Genomic DNA, 18879 nt, shown 5'->3' with positions numbered 1-18879 from the left:
AGTAGGGTGGAGATGTCTGGACCAGAGAGGTAGATCTGTGTGTCGTCAGCGTAGGAGTGATACTGAAAGCCATGGGCCTCTATGAGCTGTCCCAGGCCGAGGGAGTAGACCAGGGATGCTTAACCTGCGGCCCTCCAGCTGTTGTAAAACTACAACTCCCACAATGCCCTGCTGTAGGCTAATAGCTGTAGGCTGTTCGGGCATGCTGGGAGTTATAGTTTTGCAACAGCTGGAGGGCCGCAGGTTGAGCATGCCTGGTGTAGACAAAGAAGAGCCAGGGTCCTGGGACAGAGCCTTGTGGGACACCAACAGAAAGGGAATGAGGCGAGGAGCTACATTAGCAAGTACTTTAGACAGCAGCTTAATGTCTGCAATCAAAGGGGGATACGGGTCTATAGGAACGGAGAACGTCTAATAAATGACCAGAAAAGGATTTCAACAACCAGGTTAAGTAATCCTTCTTATAGCTTTTTTATTTATTTATTTTTTGTTAAAAGGTTATTCCTTTTCAGAACATTTGTGGCATGTTCTTGGCATATGCCATTAATATCAGATGGGTGCGCGTCCCACCGAGGAAACCCACCGAGAGGGCAGACCCCTCTCTCTCTCTGCAGACCCCTCCCGCCCTCCCTGCAGACCCCTCTCGCCCTCCCTGCAGACCCCTCTCGCCCTCCCTGCAGACCCCTCTCTCTCTCTCTGCAGACCCCTCCCGCCCTCCCTGCAGACCCCTCTCGCCCTCCCTGCAGACCCCTCTCTCTCTCTGCAGACCCCTCTGTCCTCCTCTATATGTGTTTTGCAGATTATCAGGGGGTAATTTATTAAACTGTCAGCCGGTGGGCGTGGTTCTCTTATCTCGCCGCCAATCCTGCCGCCTTGTATCCTGGCTCCACCCACATTGTTCTCACAAACGATGTTTGCCGTGCATGCTGGGAAATGTAGTTTCTGTTTCCGCTCGGCCCTGTGTAGAGCCCCCGTTACGTACTACACTTCCCTGCAGCCCTAGCGGCTGCGCCCCGGCACGGCTGCATTCCTCTTCCTGCTTTGGGCGGCAGGTTCAAGTTGCCATAGCTGCAGCGGCAGTGACAGTTACAGGGGATGGAAGGAAAGGTGAGGAGACGGCTCTGAGGGGACTGGTGGTCAGTGTGTGTATGGGGCGGGGAACACAGGTAACTGTGTGTGTGTGTGTATGGGAGGGGGACACACTGAGGTGACTGTGTGTGTGTATGGGAGGGGGACACACTGAGGTGACTGTGTGTGTGTATGGGAGGGGGACACACTGAGGTGACTGTGTGTGTGTATGGAGGGGGACACACTGAGGTGACTGTGTGTGTGTATGGGAGGGGGACACACTGAGGTGACTGTGTGTGTGTATGGAGGGGGACACACTGAGGTGACTGTGTGTGTGTATGGGAGGGGGACACACTGAGGTGACTGTGTGTATGGGAGGGGGACACACTGAGGTGACTGTGTGTGTATGGGAGGGGGACACACTGAGGTGACTGTGTGTGTGTGTATGGGAGGGGGACACACTGAGGTGACTGTGTGTGTGTATGGGAGGGGGACACACTGAGGTGACTGTGTGTGTGTATGGGAGGGGGACACACTGAGGTGACTGTGTGTGTGTATGGGAGGGGGACACACTGAGGTGACTGTGTGTGTGTATGTGTATGGGAGGGGGACACACTGAGGTGACTGTGTGTGTGTGTGTATGGAGGGGGACACACTGAGGTGACTGTGTATGGAGGGGGACACACTGAGGTGACTGTGTATGGGAGGGGGACACACTGAGGTGACTGTGTATGGGAGGGGGACACACTGAGGTGACTGTGTATGGGAGGGGGACACACTGAGGTGACTGTGTATGGGAGGGGGACACACTGAGGTGACTGTGTGTGTGTATGGGAGGGGGACACACTGAGGTGACTGTGTGTGTGTGTATGGGAGGGGGACACACTGAGGTGACTGTGTGTGTGTATGGGAGGGGGACACACTGAGTGACTGTGTGTATGGGAGGGGGACACACTGAGGTGACTGTGTGTGACCTGGTGGTGTTGTATGGGAGGGGGACACACTGAGGTGACTGTGTGTGTGTATGGGAGGGGGACACACTGAGGTGACTGTGTGTGTGTATGGGAGGGGGACACACTGAGGTGACTGTGTGTGTGTATGGGAGGGGGACACACTGAGGTGACTGTGTGTGTGTATGGGAGGGGGACACACTGAGGTGACTGTGTGTGTGTATGGGAGGGGGACACACTGAGGTGACTGTGTGTGTGTATGGGAGGGGGACACACTGAGGTGACTGTGTGTGTGTATGGGAGGGGGACACACTGAGGTGACTGTGTGTGTGTATGGGAGGGGGACACACTGAGGTGACTGTGTGTGTGTATGGGAGGGGGACACACACTGAGGTGACTGTGTGTGTGTATGGGAGGGGGACACACACTGAGGTGACTGTGTGTGTGTATGGGAGGGGGACACACACTGAGGTGACTGTGTGTGTGTGTATGGGAGGGGGGACACACACTGAGGTGACTGTGTGTGTGTATGAAAGGGGGACACACTGAGGTGACTGTGTGTGTGTATGAAAGGGGGACACACTGAGGTGACTGTGTGTGTGTATGAAAGGGGGACACACTGAGGTGACTGTGTGTGTGTATGGGAGGGGGACACACTGAGGTGACTGTGTGGTGTATGGGAGGGGGACACCACTGAGGTGACTGTGTGTGTGTATGGGAGGGGGACACACACTGAGGTGACTGTGTGTGTGTATGGGAGGGGGACACACACTGAGGTGACTGTGTGTGTGTATGGGAGGGGGACACACACTGAGGTGACTGTGTGTGTGTGTATGGGAGGGGGACACACTGAGGTGACTGTGTGTGTGTATGGGAGGGGGACACACACTGAGGTGACTGTGTGTGTGTATGGGAGGGGGACACACACTGAGGTGACTGTGTGTGTGTATGGGAGGGGGACACACACTGAGGTGACTGTGTGTATGGGGGGGGAATGTAGCCTAAGATGTACACATTCAGTGTTTGTAGAAGTCTTAGCGCCCCTGCTGCCGTCTCTCTGTTATGGTGGTAGATGGTAGCTGGGTGCGCTCTCTGTGCTGGTCATGGCCTCCCCTCCCCTGCTGAACCCGTCGCCCTGAATTTCCCCTTCTGCTCAGCGCAGGTTCTGGTGGTTTTGTTGCATCAAATAAAGAGGAACTTCGGCCGTGAGAGGAAGGAAGTAGTGTGATCTCTGCTCTGGAGGAGCGGCCTGCGCTCGGTCTCCAGCCACATCTTATTGTCACCGGTTTCCTCCTGCACGCCAAATCAGTGGCCTGTAATCTGTGGCTCTCCAACTGCTGTGAAACTACAACTCCTAGCATTTCCTGACCACTGGATGTAGTCTGGGGTTTGCTGTGTGTTTTGTTGTACTGTGCCTCCAGAGCAGCGGTCAGAAGGGATAAAATGTGCAGGAATTCTCCTTCCAGTCATCGGTGGGTCCTATGGGTTTTAGCAGTGTTGTGTACTGGCCCTTTAAGAGTGCATAGTATGCAGACAGTGGCTCTTTATTGAGGGGCGCTGCGACTGTTCTGCGTCAGTGGCACAATTACCACGTTATTACATGGCCGACGTGTCACCCTGAAGGGTGTGAATGTTGGGCAGGGGCCCCAGCCGTGTACAGCGGGGGGATGCAGCTACAGCCTTTTCTTACATGGAGAGTCTGACCCCACGTTCTCTGTGTGCGCAGTAATGCACCGGACTGCTGGAGCCCCCTGTTCATAGATGGGGGTGGGGGAGGATGCATTGCTGACAGGTGCTACTAGTCTACCAGGAGGTGGCGCCGCTGTGACAGATGTCAGCCTGCTCCCTGCAGCATAGATCTTCAGATTCCCGCAGTCTGTATATTTACTGTAATTAGACATAAACCGCAACTGTAAAGAAGGGGCAGGGGGGGCTAAGAAGGCGCTCGCCATGTAACTGCACCGTTCAGGCGCAACGCTGAAGAGAGGCAAGGTTCAGCTGCCGCCAGGCATGAAGCGGGTCGTCCGCGAGGACTGCTGGACTAATGCAGCATTCCACACAGAAAAAGACTACCAAATCCCCAAAAATCCAGACTTATTGTAAACGATGCACAGGCCATGCACAGGTTCACATCTTCTTCAGGCCATAAAAGACTGATCGAAACGCGTTGCAGGGTGTACGGTTTACAATGGCTTTGGATCTTCTTTTCCGGTATGAAATGGTGCATTTTGTACATTTAGGCCTAGTTCACACTTCAGTGTTTGGTCAGGGATTTCCATCAGTGATTGTGAGCCAAAACCAGAAATGGAGGAGGCACAGACATAAGGGAAAGATCGTCCCTGTTCTGTGGTTGTGACCCATATATTACTCCAGTCACATCCAGAGCTGCAGTCACAATTCTGCTAAATGCCACTTAAAGGGGTATTCCAGTAGGTACCAGTTATCCATAGCTATAAGATCGTTGAGGGTTATACCGCTGGGAGCCCCACGATCCTGAGAATGGGGGGCCCCCATACCCCCTGCAGGCCCCTTGCTGCTCCCCTAAAATGACCGGAGTGGCCAGTTGCACATGCGCGCCACTGCTCCATTAATTTCAAATTTCTGTACTCCGGTTATTTTTTAAAGTACCATAAAAATGAATGGAGCAGCTGCGCACATGTGTGATCGGCCTCTCCAGTCATTTTAGGGGAGCAGCAAGGTGTAGGACCCCCCACTGTTCTGATAGTTATCCCCTATCCTGTGGATGCCGGAATACCCCTTTTAAATCTATAATGGTTACTGTAAAGACGCCACCCCTTGCTAAACTCCCAGAATGCAATGCTCTGTTGTAGGTTCCCCCAAGGGACTCGCAGTAGACCCAGAATGATCGCAGCTTGTACTGAGTGTGCAGTACAATGTTAGCGGAGCTGTAATGGTTGTAGTCCTGTCCGGGAAGCTGTGCGGAGGTGTGTGGCGCCCCTGGGGTGTTGTACTATGAAGCTGTAGTACCTGGTGGAGGGAGTCTCGCCGAACCTTCATAGGCCCCAGCGAAGCTCCGTCATCTGATGATCAGTGTCTTGTCTAAAGTCCGGTACTCTGCATTCTCTTCCCATGGTTGTGTCCGGTATTACAGCTCAGTCACTCGGATTTATCCACAGTATAAACTATGCCTGCACCATATATCGCCAAAGCAATTGTATCGTGATAATCGGCCTAAAATGATACACGGCCGCCGCGATGCTGCAAGGTGGGCGGGTGTATCAACAGAGGGAGAAGGGGCTGGGGGCCGCCATCTTGATTAGGAATGACAGCGGGGACCTGTGGCGTCCCTGTATTCTAATAATGCACCGGCCCCACTCACTGTTGTATAATCTTATCTAACCTGTAGGCATTGTTAAAATATAATAATCATGTGTAATCCAGCTGTATTACGTACAACTAAGTTCCGTAGCAGAGAGGAGGGAGGAGGCGTCACTCACTACGTCATGCACCTGCGCAGCCCACTTTATGAATTAAGTGGGCGCGTGAGGTAGTGAGTGACGCGTCGCCCTCCCTCCTCCCTGCTACGGAACTTAGTTGTTAGTAATGCAGCTGGATTACACATGATTATTATATTTTAACAATGCCTACAGGTTAGATAAGATTAATCAACAGTGGGCGGGGCCGGTGCATTATAATACAGGGACTGCATCGGTCCCCGCTGTCATTCCTAATCCAGATACCAGCCCCTGTATTGGGGGTCAGTCACACTGCAGGGACACTGTTATGGGGGGGATCTGTGGATGGCACATGGCATAAGATGCTATATTTGTGTCATCCACAGATTCTCCCCCCCCCCCCATAGCAGTGTTGTCCACAGATCCCCCCCCCCCCATAGCAGTGTTGTCCACAGATCCCCCCCCATAGCAGTGTTGTCCACAGATCCCCCCCTATAGCAGTGTTGTCCACAGATCCCCCCCCCATAGCAGTGTCGTCCACAGATCCCCCCCCCCCCAGCAGTGTCGTCCACAGATCCCCCCCCCAGCAGTGTCGTCCACAGATCCCCCCCCCCCAGCAGTGTCGTCCACAGATCCCCCCCCCCCAGCAGTGTCGTCCACAGATCCCCCCCCCCCAGCAGTGTCGTCCACAGATCCCCCCCCCCCCAGCAGTGTCGTCCACAGATCCCCCCCCCCAGCAGTGTCGTCCACAGATCCCCCCCCCAGCAGTGTCGTCCACAGATCCCCCCCCCAGCAGTGTCGTCCACAGATCCCCCCCCCCAGCAGTGTCGTCCACAGATCCCCCCCCCCAGCAGTGTCATCCACAGATCCCCCCCCCAGCAGTGTCGTCCACAGATCCCCCCCCCAGCAGTGTCGTCCACAGATCCCCCCCCAGCAGTGTCGTCCACAGATCCCCCCCCCAGCAGTGTCGTCCACAGATCCCCCCCCCAGCAGTGTCGTCCACAGATCCCCCCCCCCCCAGCAGTGTCGTCCACAGATCCCCCCCCCCAGCAGTGTCGTCCACAGATCCCCCCCCCCCCCAGCAGTGTCGTCCACAGATCCCCCCCCCCAGCATGTCGTCCACAGATCCCCCCCCCCCAGCAGTGTCGTCCACAGATTCCCCCCCCCCAGCAGTGTCGTCCACAGATTCCCCCCCCAGCAGTGTCGTCCACAGATTCCCCCCCCCAGCAGTGTCGTCCACAGATTCCCCCCCCCCAGCAGTGTCGTCCACAGATTCCCCCCCCCAGCAGTGTCGTCCACAGATTCCCCCCCCCAACAGTGTCGTCCACAGATTCCCCCCCCCAAGCAGTGTCGTCCACAGATTCCCCCCCCCCCAGCAGTGTCGTCCACAGATTCCCCCCCCCCAGCAGTGTCGTCCACAGATTCCCCCCCCCCAGCAGTGTCGTCCACAGATCCCCCCCCCCCAGCAGTGTCGTCCACAGATCCCCCCCCCCCAGCAGTGTCGTCCACAGATCCCCCCCCCCAGCAGTGTCGTCCACAGATCCCCCCCCCCAGCAGTGTCGTCCACAGATCCCCCCCCAGCAGTGTCGTCCACAGATCCCCCCCATAGCAGTGTCGTCCACAGATCCCCCCCATAGCAGTGTCGTCCACAGATCCCCCCCATAGCAGTGTCGTCCACAGATCCCCCCCATAGCAGTGTCGTCCACAGATCCCCCCCATAGCAGTGTCGTCCACAGATCCCCCCCATAGCAGTGTCGTCCACAGATCCCCCCCATAGCAGTGTCGTCCACAGATCCCCCCCATAGCAGTGTCGTCCACAGATCCCCCCCATAGCAGTGTCGTCCACAGATCCCCCCCATAGCAGTGTCGTCCACAGATCCCCCCCATAGCAGTGTCGTCCACAGATCCCCCCCATAGCAGTGTCGTCCACAGATCCCCCCCATAGCAGTGTCGTCCACAGATCCCCCCCATAGCAGTGTCGTCCACAGATCCCCCCCATAGCAGTGTCGTCCACAGATCCCCCCCATAGCAGTGTCGTCCACAGATCCCCCCCATAGCAGTGTCGTCCACAGATCCCCCCCATAGCAGTGTCGTCCACAGATCCCCCCCCATAGCAGTGTCGTCCACAGATCCCCCCCATAGCAGTGTCGTCCACAGATCCCCCCATAGCAGTGTCGTCCACAGATCCCCCCCATAGCAGTGTCGTCCACAGATCCCCCCATAGCAGTGTCGTCCACAGATCCCCCCCATAGCAGTGTCGTCCACAGATCCCCCCCATAGCAGTGTCGTCCACAGATCCCCCCCATAGCAGTGTCGTCCACAGATCCCCCCCATAGCAGTGTCGTCCACAGATCCCCCCCATAGCAGTGTCGTCCACAGATCCCCCCCATAGCAGTGTCGTCCACAGATCCCCCCCATAGCAGTGTCGTCCACAGATCCCCCCCATAGCAGTGTCGTCCACAGATCCCCCCCATAGCAGTGTCGTCCACAGATCCCCCCCATAGCAGTGTCGTCCACAGATCCCCCCCATAGCAGTTGTCGTCCACAGATCCCCCCCATAGCAGTGTCGTCCACAGATCCCCCCATAGCAGTGTCCCACAGAAATCCCCCCATAAGCAGTCGTCCACAGATCCCCCCCATAGCAGTGTCGTCCACAGATCCCCCCCATAGCAGTGTCGTCCACAGATCCCCCCCATAGCAGTGTCGTCCACAGATCCCCCCCATAGCAGTGTCGTCCACAGATCCCCCCCATAGCAGTGTCGTCCACAGATCCCCCCCATAGCAGTGTCGTCCACAGATCCCCCCCATAGCAGTGTCGTCCACAGATCCCCCCCATAGCAGTGTCGTCCACAGATCCCCCCCATAGCAGTGTCGTCCACAGATCCCCCCATAGCAGTGTCGTCCACAGATCCCCCCCATAGCAGTGTCGTCCACAGATCCCCCCCATAGCAGTGTCGTCCACAGATCCCCCCCATAGCAGTGTCGTCCACAGATCCCCCCATAGCAGTGTCGTCCACAGATCCCCCCCATAGCAGTGTCGTCCACAGATCCCCCCCATAGCAGTGTCGTCCACAGATCCCCCCCCATAGCAGTGTCGTCCACAGATCCCCCCATAGCAGTGTCGTCCACAGATCCCCCCCATAGCAGTGTCGTCCACAGATCCCCCCCATAGCAGTGTCCGTCCACAGATCCCCCCCATAGCAGTGTCGTCCACAGATCCCCCCCATAGCAGTGTCGTCCACAGATCCCCCCCATAGCAGTGTCGTCCACAGATCCCCCCCATAGCAGTGTCGTCCACAGATCCCCCCCATAGCAGTGTCGTCCACAGATCCCCCCCATAGCAGTGTCGTCCACAGATCCCCCCCATAGCAGTGTCGTCCACAGATCCCCCCCATAGCAGTGTCGGCCACAGATCCCCCCCATAGCAGTGTCGTCCACAGATCCCCCCCATAGCAGTGTCGTCCACAGATCCCCCCAAATAGCAGTGTCGTCCACAGATCCCCCCATAGCAGTGTCGTCCACAGATCCCCCCCATAGCAGTGTCGTCCACAGATCCCCCCATAGCAGTGTCGTCCACAGATCCCCCCCATAGCAGGTGTCGTCCACAGATCCCCCCCATAGCAGTGTCGTCCACAGATCCCCCCCATAGCAGTGTCGTCCACAGATCCCCCCCATAGCAGTGTCGTCCACAGATCCCCCCCATAGCAGTGTCGTCCACAGATCCCCCCCATAGCAGTGTCGTCCACAGATCCCCCCCATAGCAGTGTCGTCCACAGATCCCCCCCATAGCAGTGTCGTCCACAGATCCCCCCCATAGCAGTGTCGTCCACAGATCCCCCCCATAGCAGTGTCGTCCACAGATCCCCCCCATAGCAGTGTCGTCCACAGATCCCCCCCATAGCAGTGTCGTCCACAGATCCCCCCCATAGCAGTGTCGTCCACAGATCCCCCCCATAGCAGTGTCGTCCACAGATCCCCCCCCATAGCAGTGTCGTCCACAGATCCCCCCCATAGCAGTGTCGTCCACAGATCCCCCCCATAGCAGTGTCGTCCACAGATCCCCCCCATAGCAGTGTCGTCCACAGATCCCCCCCATAGCAGTGTCGTCCACAGATCCCCCCCCATAGCAGTGTCGTCCACAGATTCCCCCCCCCCTCCCATAGCAGTGTCGTCCACAGATTCCCCCCCCCACCACCATAGCAGTGTCGTCCACAGATTCCCCCCCCACCACCATAGCAGTGTCGTCCAGAGATTCCCCCCCCCCCCCCATAGCAGTGTCGTCCAGAGATTCTCCCCCCCCCCCCCCCCAATAACGGGTACGTCATCCAGAGATCCCCCCCCCCCCCCCCCATAACGGTACGTCATCCAGAGATCCCCCCCCCCCCCCCCCTATAACGGGTATGTCATCCAGAGATCACCATTCGTTTAAAACCCACCAAAAGCACACCTTTTTGGTTCCAAATATTTTTCTTCTTATTTTCTTCCTTAGGCCTCTTTCACACTTGCGTTGTCCGGATCCGGCGTGTACTCCACTTGCCGGAATTACACGCCGGATCCGGAAAAACGCAAGTGTACTGAAAGCATTTGAAGACGGATCCGTCTTCAAAATGCTTTCAGTGTTACTATGGCAGCCAGGACGCTATTAAAGTCCTGGTTGCCATAGTAGGAGCGGGGAGCGGGGGAGCAGTATACTTACCGCCCGTGCGGCTCCCGGGGCGCTCCAGAATGACATCAGAGCGCCCCATGCGCATGGATCATGTGATCCATGCGTTCACGTCATCCATGCGCGTGGGGCGCCCTGACGTCACTCTGGAGCGCCCCGGGAGCCGCACGGATGGTAAGTATACTACTCCCCCGCTCCCCACTACACTTTACCATGGCTGCCAGGACTTTAGCGTCCCGGCAGCCATGGTAACCATTCAGAAAAAGCTAAACGTCGCATCCGGCAATGCGCCGAAACGACGTTTAGCTTAAGGCCGGATCAATGCCTTTCAATGGGCATTCATTCCGGATCCGGCCTTGCGGCAAGTGTTCCGGATTTTTGGCCGGAGCAAAAAGCGCAGCATGCTGCGCTATTTGCTGCGGCCAAAAAACGTTCCGTTCCGGAACGGAAGACATCCTGATGCATCCTGAAGGACGGACTGTCCATTCAGAATGCATTAGGATAATCCTGATCAGTATTCTTCCGGCATAGAGCCCCGACGACGGAACTCTATGCCGGAAGAAAAGAACGCAGATGTGAAAGAGCCCTTAAAAACCTAGGTGCGTCTTATGGGCAGTATATTACCTTATATTACTGCTGCTGCTGACTATGGTGTTCTTTTACAGTTCCTGTGTTCGGAAAATCTTATTGTAATGATCACATGTTCTTCTATCTGTTCTGTGCAGCGCTATTAAGAAAATGGCAAGTTTTGTATTTTGTACTTTTGCAGAAATGCAAATATGTTATTTACTTTAGTAAAAGATGTTTTATTTTGAAAAACACTGTGCATTTCAGTAATTGAGCATAACTACATTTCAGCATTACCAGTAATGTGTGTGATTTTTGCCTTGAAAATCCAAGCAAATAGACCTCTAGCACAATCGCATACCGTTATCGCAATTTTTAGGACCCTAATCGCAATCGCACAAAATTCCCATATCGTGCAGCCCTACACTGACGTACGCTGGTCACGTGGTGTGTGCGGTGCAGCCTGGGAATCTGGTAAAACCCTTCTGACTGTCCGATAATCTGGAATATTTGGTAATCCGGTCCCTGTACGAGGTAGTTTTCTGTCTGTGCCGCCCTCACATCTGGTCCCTGTGTGATGTACAGGTGTAGTACCAGTTGACAATGTCTAGGGGGCAGTGCAGCGCTGTCTGGCTCTCTGCAGGGCACTGACTGATAGTTATGCTGCTATTAATGGGAGCAGTTTCTCAGCATTGAGAGTAAAACAAGCCATTGCGCTGTCCCCCGGAGCCGCCGCAGTGTGTGATTCCCCCGCTGCATCCTGCCCTGTGTTATCTGATGGCTTCCTGCCTGTCAGCACCCAGGACCCCCCAGTACTGAGTGGTGTCCTGTTCCAGGGACAGGGAGGGGAGGACGAGTGCTGTACAGGTGACAGGCACTCTAATAGAGATGTCACAGCTGCCGCCCGTGGATTACATCATCTTATGTATCTCAGGAGTGGGCGACTGTCACCTCTACATCAGACGCAGAGTGGAAGCTACTGCTGAGGATTGTAGTGTCCATAATACACCGCTGTGCCTTGTACACGGATCTGCAGGACATCACTCCACCTCCTGACAGATGTACAGAGAGAGATCCTGCAGATTATTACACCACTAACCTTTCAGAACATTGCTCTGCATCTACCTGGATCACTCAGCTCTGGAGTATAATACAGGATGTAACTGAGGATCAGTACAGGATAAGTAATGTATGTACACAGTGACTGCACCAGCAGAATAGTGAGTGCAGCTCTGGAGTATATTACAGGATGTAACTGAGGATCAGTACAGGATAAGTAATGTATGTACACAGTGACTGCACCAGCAGAATAGTGAATGCAGCTCTGGAGTATAATACAGGATGTAACTCAGGATCAGTACAGGATAAGTAATGTATGTACACAGTGACTGCACCAGCAGAATAGTGAGTGCAGCTCTGGAGTATAATACAGGATGTAACTGAGGATCAGTACAGGATAAGTAATGTATGTACACAGTGACTGCACCAGCAGAATAGTGAGTGCAGCTCTGGAGTATAATACAGGATGTACCTCAGGATCAGTACAGGATAAGTAATGGATGTACACAGTGACTGCACCAGCAGAATAGTGAGTGCAGCTCTGGAGTATAATACAGGATGTAACTGAGGATCAGTACAGGATAAGTAATGTATGTACACAGTGACTGCACCAGCAGAATAGTGAGTGCAGCTCTGGAGTATAATACAGGATGTAACTCAGGATCAGTGCAGGTAATGTACTTATGGATCCATCTCTTTATGTATATATGACGGGGTTTGTACCCGTGTCACGTTGTGTGTCGGCCACATTCTCTTCACTCGGGGATTTCTCAGTTGGATTTATGTCCATCAGCTTATAGATTTGTGATTAATAATTCTGTTATCAGCCCTTTTTCCAGGAACTGCTGCATCCTATGAAAGGCCTATACCTGCGTCCCTGTGACTTCACTTTCTCCCACTGTTTGCACATTATGTATGTGATGAGATCCCGAGGGATGGAGATGGTTGTGTCCCTGGTGGTTAGAACATGAAGCCAGTTATAGTGCAGGGAGCGCTGTGTGGGCGTCATGTCATCCTGTATGTGCTCAGTGCCAATCGCAGTCTGCTGCCATCCCCTCTCATCAGTGCCATGTGCCTCTCCAGTGGTGGAGTGAATGGTGGGGCTCATCATCTGTTGGCTAGTCCCACATATTAGATGGGCTCCTCTATAGAAAGTGGGGCCCAGCAGTCTGTGTACAGCAGAGGTCCGCTGCTGGTACTGCTGCCCATGAATGCTTCACCAGCTGGCTGTTATGGCAGTGTTGGCTATGGTGTGATCATTGACTCCAGCTTATGTGCATTATCTGAAATTGGCTACTTACCAAGCAGCTGCGTGGTCACACTGCACTTCACAGGCCCCTAATATGGATCAGCTAAGGAAAGATTCATATTTCCCTGCTCCTTGAATCCCGTTCTTCTGGTCCCTGAATTATTTGCTTCCAGCTGGACTTGAGTCACATGAGCTGCTGTGGCCAATGACTGGCTTCAGCAGTGACATGAGTCATTGGATGCAGTGGCTCTTGTGACCATGTCCGTATTCAGCATAAAATAAACCGGGGAATCGAAGATGGTGAAACGGAACCGAGGGGGTAGACGAAGTGGTAGTGAATATGAGTCTTTATTAGCTGATCCACGCTAGGGGCCATAAATAACGTTAACCATTCCCAGAAACGCGCATTGGGAATCTCCGCGGCCACAATCACTGATGGATGGGGAACTTGATTTTTGCGAAACTGTTGCTTTTCTCTGCGAAACCTTAAAGTTTTATTGCTGCAGAGCGGCGGATCCCGGGGTCTGTAGCAATCTACGGTCTTCCTGGCCCGGACATAATGGTGTCTCTGAGAGGCGGGTGTCGGGTTTACAGGCTCAGACCTCTAAATCCCTGTTAGGTTATTTGTCTCCCCCATGGTGACGCCGGTCCTTAGAGGGTAATTCTCTGTGGTGGGTATAAGGGGTATTCAGGTAGGGACCCCCCGCCCGCTGTCTGCATTCACATCCTTAGAAGCGGCAATTATTGCCATGATTGCTGTATCCTCCAGCAGTTGAAATGCTGGCAGCGTGCGGGCGTGCTGTAAAACAAAGGGCCAAGTGGGGTGTTTGTGGGGTGAGTGATCACGCGGCTATTTTATTGCTGTTTCTGCTAAACAGTAATTATCCGGCACTCGGCAGCTTTACACTGACATTGCTGCAATTAGTCCCACAATTAGCGGCTTCACGTGGGCCGCCGCTCTGCAGTGAGAGCATGGGGCAGGCTTCTCCCGCTGCCAGCAAAGAGGTGCTCATTCAAAATCCAATCAGCCGGAAATTTCACTGCCTGCTGCCGCCCAGTGCGGCGGGATAAACCTGTGACGATGCCCAAGTAACAGTTATTTCATCCCAATAAACGAGTCCTCGTTAAATCTTTCTCGCACTCATGTCACTGGAGACGATGGAGGGACAGACCTGAAATATCCCTTAATTGGCTTGAAGGCTGTGTGTTCTCCGGCAGGGAATTTACACGGACATCGGCTATTTCTGGCGAGTACTTATTTGCGTCATAAAGCAGAGAGCCGCTATAGGAGTGGGGCGCCGTACCGCAAGCATTTATAACTATGGCTGTCACCCGCTGCTCCGTATGCTGATAAATTACAGGCACAGGCCGCTGTATACATGGCCGATCATCGCAAAGGGGATGGGGACCAGAATTGTCTCTGCTTGTCATCCGTGAGCAAGGACGCTTATTTTATTTAGAGGTTTAAATCCTGCCTTAATATTTCTTCCAGCTGAGAGTCTGTTGCATTGTATCAGTGTAGACAATCGTCTGTGAGCCGAACACAGGGACAGTGTCTCAGACCATCCATAGAGTAGAGAAAACGTGTCCTTTATTCAGCCAGGCCACGTTTCAGTCCGCATACTTTTTTCAAGCAATACTTAAAGTGCCAAATACTGTATATATCGTCATTTCAGTCCCGATTAATGATTATTGTATAACGGCAAATGAATTCAAAATGGGGATCGTGTTTATAAAAACTCCTCCATCAATATAAAGTGCAACAAGTACAAATCGTACATCATGGATTGTAAAGAAACGTGATCTTTAGAAAGTGTTAGAAAATGCATTTCTCCATAATTGACCATTATTAATGACGTAAGCTCGTCTGTGAAATATTAAAACGTGCGGATACCGTCCGGTGTTAATCATTTTCATGAGAAGTGCCGTCGTGTCTCCACGGTCACACGTTATAAATGGTTTTCTTCTCTCTTGCAGTAGTCGGTCGGACACATGGCAGATTCCTCTAGCGACTCTGAGTCCCACCTACGGTCCCGTGCAAACAGGAGGGGTCCCCTCCGGGCGTCTCACTTGCACACACGGCCACGAGGAGTGGGGGATGTCTCTGAGAAGATCCATAAGCTGGCCGACACATTGCAGGTGCTTCACTTTGTCCTCTACATCCTCTGACCGCCCCTGATAATTCATGCTGTCCCCATTAGTGGTCCCTGGATTTTCTAATCAAAGGCCACCAGTTGTACTAGACACAATAGAGACATGAGGGTCTCCTAGTGAGTGCACACTGTGTGAGGGAACTGCAGACATCAGGCCAGATTTATCATTAGCTCAGGTCAGAATAATGGAGTGAAAAAGTCCCCAAAAAGTCCCAAACGCTAAAACTGCGCACAAATTTGCGACTTTTTTCTGCTCTGCGCTATGCTCGCCAGTTTCCTGAAAGTGGGCGTGTTTTCTTATGTAAATTAATCTCTAGACAGATTTACTATTGGGACTATTTAAAAAGTTGCAATTTCACTCCAGTGAGGACCATGCTTATCTTATGAGACTATTTAATAGAACATGCGACTTTTTCATAAAAACTTGTGACTTTTTTGTAAAGATGTGCGACTTTTGTAAAGCTGCTTACTGACGGATAAACTGCTACCGTCAAACCACATTTATTACAGTCTTAAAGGGCCGATCATAAATCTGTCTTGACTAAAACTGACTTTAGCCATATGTGAAAGTGAAGTGAGCGGTCAGTCGTGATAAATCTGGCCCATCATCTCTATTTGCAGACATGACTTCCATCATACAGGACTGTATATAATTCTGCAGATCCATCAGCTCAAAGGGGGGCTGTTTATGGCAGTCTGTATTCTACTGCAGCTGTCAGTCCTGTGTCTTTAGCAGAGCTCAGAGGGAACTGGTTTACTCAGAAGAGACCGTGCTCTTATCATCAGCCTTATATGTAGTGTCACTATAGGAATGCACTTGGTTTTCCCATCTATCCCCTGTCTCGCCATCCCAGTTCCTATGGTTTTTGTTATTTGCCGCTTCCTGATTTTTTTGGGGGGGGGAAGTTTTATCTTTTCTTCTCTTTTAAGGACACCAGCCGGAATCTGAAGCAAGTTGACGAGATGCTTGGACAGTACAGGGAGTACAACTCTGATCAGACTGAAGCTATCACCAGTGTAAGTTGTCAGCTGCCAAGACTCATTGTTGTCATCTATAAATTACAGGAGCCATGTTACTTACAGGTGTGATAGTCTGTCTTCTGCAGGAAGCATACATTACTCTATATGGGGTGATATAATGTGTTCTGCTGATTACAGGAGGTATATATTACTCCATAGGGGTGATATAATGTCTTCTCCAGGTTACAGGAGGTATATATTACTCCATAGGGGTGATATAATGTCTTCTGCAGGTTACAGGAGGTATATATTACTTTATATGGGGTGATATAATGTCTTATCCGCCTTGCAGGAGGTATATATTACTCTATATAGGGTGATATAATGTCTTCTCCAGGTTACAGGAGGTATATAATACTCCATAGGGGGGATATAATGTGTTCTGCAGGTTACAGGAGGTATATATAACTCTGTAGGGGTGATATAATGTCTTCTGCAGGTTACAGGAGGTATATATCACTCCATAGGGGTGATATAATGTCTTCTCCAGGTTGCAGGACGCATTCTCCCCTCTCCAGCGCCCTAAGCTGGATTTGCTGCGGTACAGCAGTAAATGTCGGTGTAATAGATAACGGTGGAGGAGTCGGTGCTAGTGTCAGTCACGGCTGTTCTACCATCTTCCTTTGTTCAGCCTGTGTGCGATCACCAGCCTGTCTTATTGGGGTTTGGATGCTGTTCACACGCTTGACCTCCTGAGAGCAATAAAAGGGGCCTGATACATGATGAAAACTCCCCATCTAGTCGCACAGTCTGTAATTAGCTGTGATAATTGGCTGCGTGGGAAGTGGCTGTCAGACGAGGAGGCAGGTGATGTGATTTTGGGAGCAGCATCAGTCTGCAGTGTGGGAACAGGGGCGCCAGGGGGAGAGGTTCAGAAGATGTTCCCTGATGCAAACCACTCGACACGTTTCAGGGGGAACAAGTCATTATGAGGGTGACCTCCAGCGCTGCATGAAATGGCACAAAGCATTCACTTTTCTATTTGTGGGTTCTTTTCTATGAAACATTGTTCCCATGACGGTAGAATAAATCCAGATTCCTCCCCCATAAAAAGATTCTCTCTGATCGCTGTCAAAATGCTGCTATCGAGTTCTGCAACTTTCCTCCGAACAAGAGGGGGACATTTATTGAGATATGCCAGTCTTAATCTCGGTTACTCTGGTACCAAATGGGCCATGCCTCTAAATTATTGTGGTGCATCTCTGGCTGTCTGGGTGCCATAACAGAGGATTTGGGTATGATTTTTTTTTCTATTTTCTGGTTAAAAACTAATAAATGTGCCAGGCCGCACTGATCTGTCCCCGTGCCGTCATTCTCCACCAGCGCCACCCACTACGTTTTTGAAAAGTTCTGAGCACGGTGCAAACCCCACCTAAAGCTGCACAAGTGGGGTCTTGGCCATAACTGTGACTTTTGAACACAAGTTGTGCTCCAGTTTAAGACCCCTGCTTACAGTATCTTAATATGAACATTCGTCATTACATCCAGAGGTTCTACCTCTCACAGCTGAGGGTTTGTTACATCTGTGGGCAGAGGGTTCAGCTTAGAGGGCGTTTTCTAGACTGACTACTGTTGTAACAGACCCTCAGCTGTGAGCATTATTGGAATGACCCTGTTCACTTACAGCAAGCAGCCATGTTGAAGTGTTGAGCAATTGACATGTAAAATGTTTAAAACTGTAACTATTTATTAACACAAATGTATTTAGATAAAATTAGAAACCCCCTTGAAGGATTCAGCAGCCTCGTCCTACTGGCCACCCTTACTATGTATTTCCACTGCAGCATAGGGGGGTTTCCATGGACATCCATGTAATCTATGGGGCTGCAAATCTGTACACACATTTCATTGATAATTAGATCTTCTGTCCTCTCCAGCTCAAAGAAACCCTGGAGCAGTCCATCGAACAGCTGAGAAGCAAACGCCTGTCCCGCCTGTCTGGATTTCGGAGCGCCTCTCTGTCCAGCTTGTGTGCAAGTGACCTGGACGCTACAACAGGTCAGCCCTTGGGTTTGTGAGACTTTAGTACAAGATAAATCGCGTAGGCAGTCTGTATTTTATATGAAATACGTCATGGGTTTTTGTTTTGCAGTTACTGGAAATCGACGCCTTCACCCGACCTCTCCCCTCAAAGACTACAGTGATGTGGGGTTGAATAGACGGCGGCGGTCTCGCTCGGCTAGTGTGCGCTTTGTTGATGAGCCTGGTGATCCTGATCAGGTGAGCTGAGCAGAGATTGGGGGGTCTTCTGACACATCCTGATTTACTATGTGATGGGGACTAATAATTGGGGATGTGTTTTGCAGCTTCATTCTTTGCACCAGTCTCTGCGGGATCTGAGCAGTGACCAATTGAGGATCAATGGTGACCTGAGCAGAGAACTCGCCCATAGAAACAGGTGCCCATCTGTACACTGAAACATTCTTGGTGTTCTGAGACGGTTTTCAAAGATTTCTTTTTAAAATCAAGACATGTATAAAATGAAGGAAAAAATAATAATTATTCACACTTTTGAGGGTACGACCATGTTTAGCAACTCTTCTGTCAGATTTTTTGCAATAGAAAATTCGGAGCTCATCTACCAGACTTCTGCAGCGTAAAATTCCCACCATGAGGGGTTTGTTGCAGAGTTTGTTGTTCAGTTCAAGTGACACTGATTTAAAATTCTCACCATAGGTCAAGTCGTGTGCCCGTTTTGTTGCTGAAATTTTCTGTAGAGTGTGGATGACCTATT

At 52.0% G+C, this 18879-nt stretch overlaps 1 protein-coding gene across 2 annotated transcripts in view; it reads left to right on the top strand.

Annotated features, from left to right (window-relative positions):
• The first annotated feature begins 999 nt into the window (after positions 1-999).
• The window catches only part of CEP128 (centrosomal protein 128), a 112505-nt gene continuing 94625 nt past the window's right edge, over positions 1000-18879 (top strand). For both annotated transcript variants that reach the window (XM_044271616.1, XM_044271615.1), the window contains exons 1-6: positions 1000-1107; positions 14950-15111; positions 16056-16142; positions 18023-18143; positions 18238-18365; positions 18452-18543. In XM_044271616.1, coding sequence (XP_044127551.1) covers positions 14965-15111; positions 16056-16142; positions 18023-18143; positions 18238-18365; positions 18452-18543 — 575 coding nt within the window. In that variant the 5' untranslated portion in view covers positions 1000-1107; positions 14950-14964. The remainder of the gene's footprint in view (positions 1108-14949; positions 15112-16055; positions 16143-18022; positions 18144-18237; positions 18366-18451; positions 18544-18879) is intronic.

This window comes from Bufo gargarizans, chromosome 11 (genome assembly GCF_014858855.1).
Source record: "Bufo gargarizans isolate SCDJY-AF-19 chromosome 11, ASM1485885v1, whole genome shotgun sequence".
NCBI lineage: Eukaryota > Metazoa > Chordata > Amphibia > Anura > Bufonidae > Bufo > Bufo gargarizans.
This window is presented reverse-complemented; position numbering and strand designations above follow the sequence as displayed.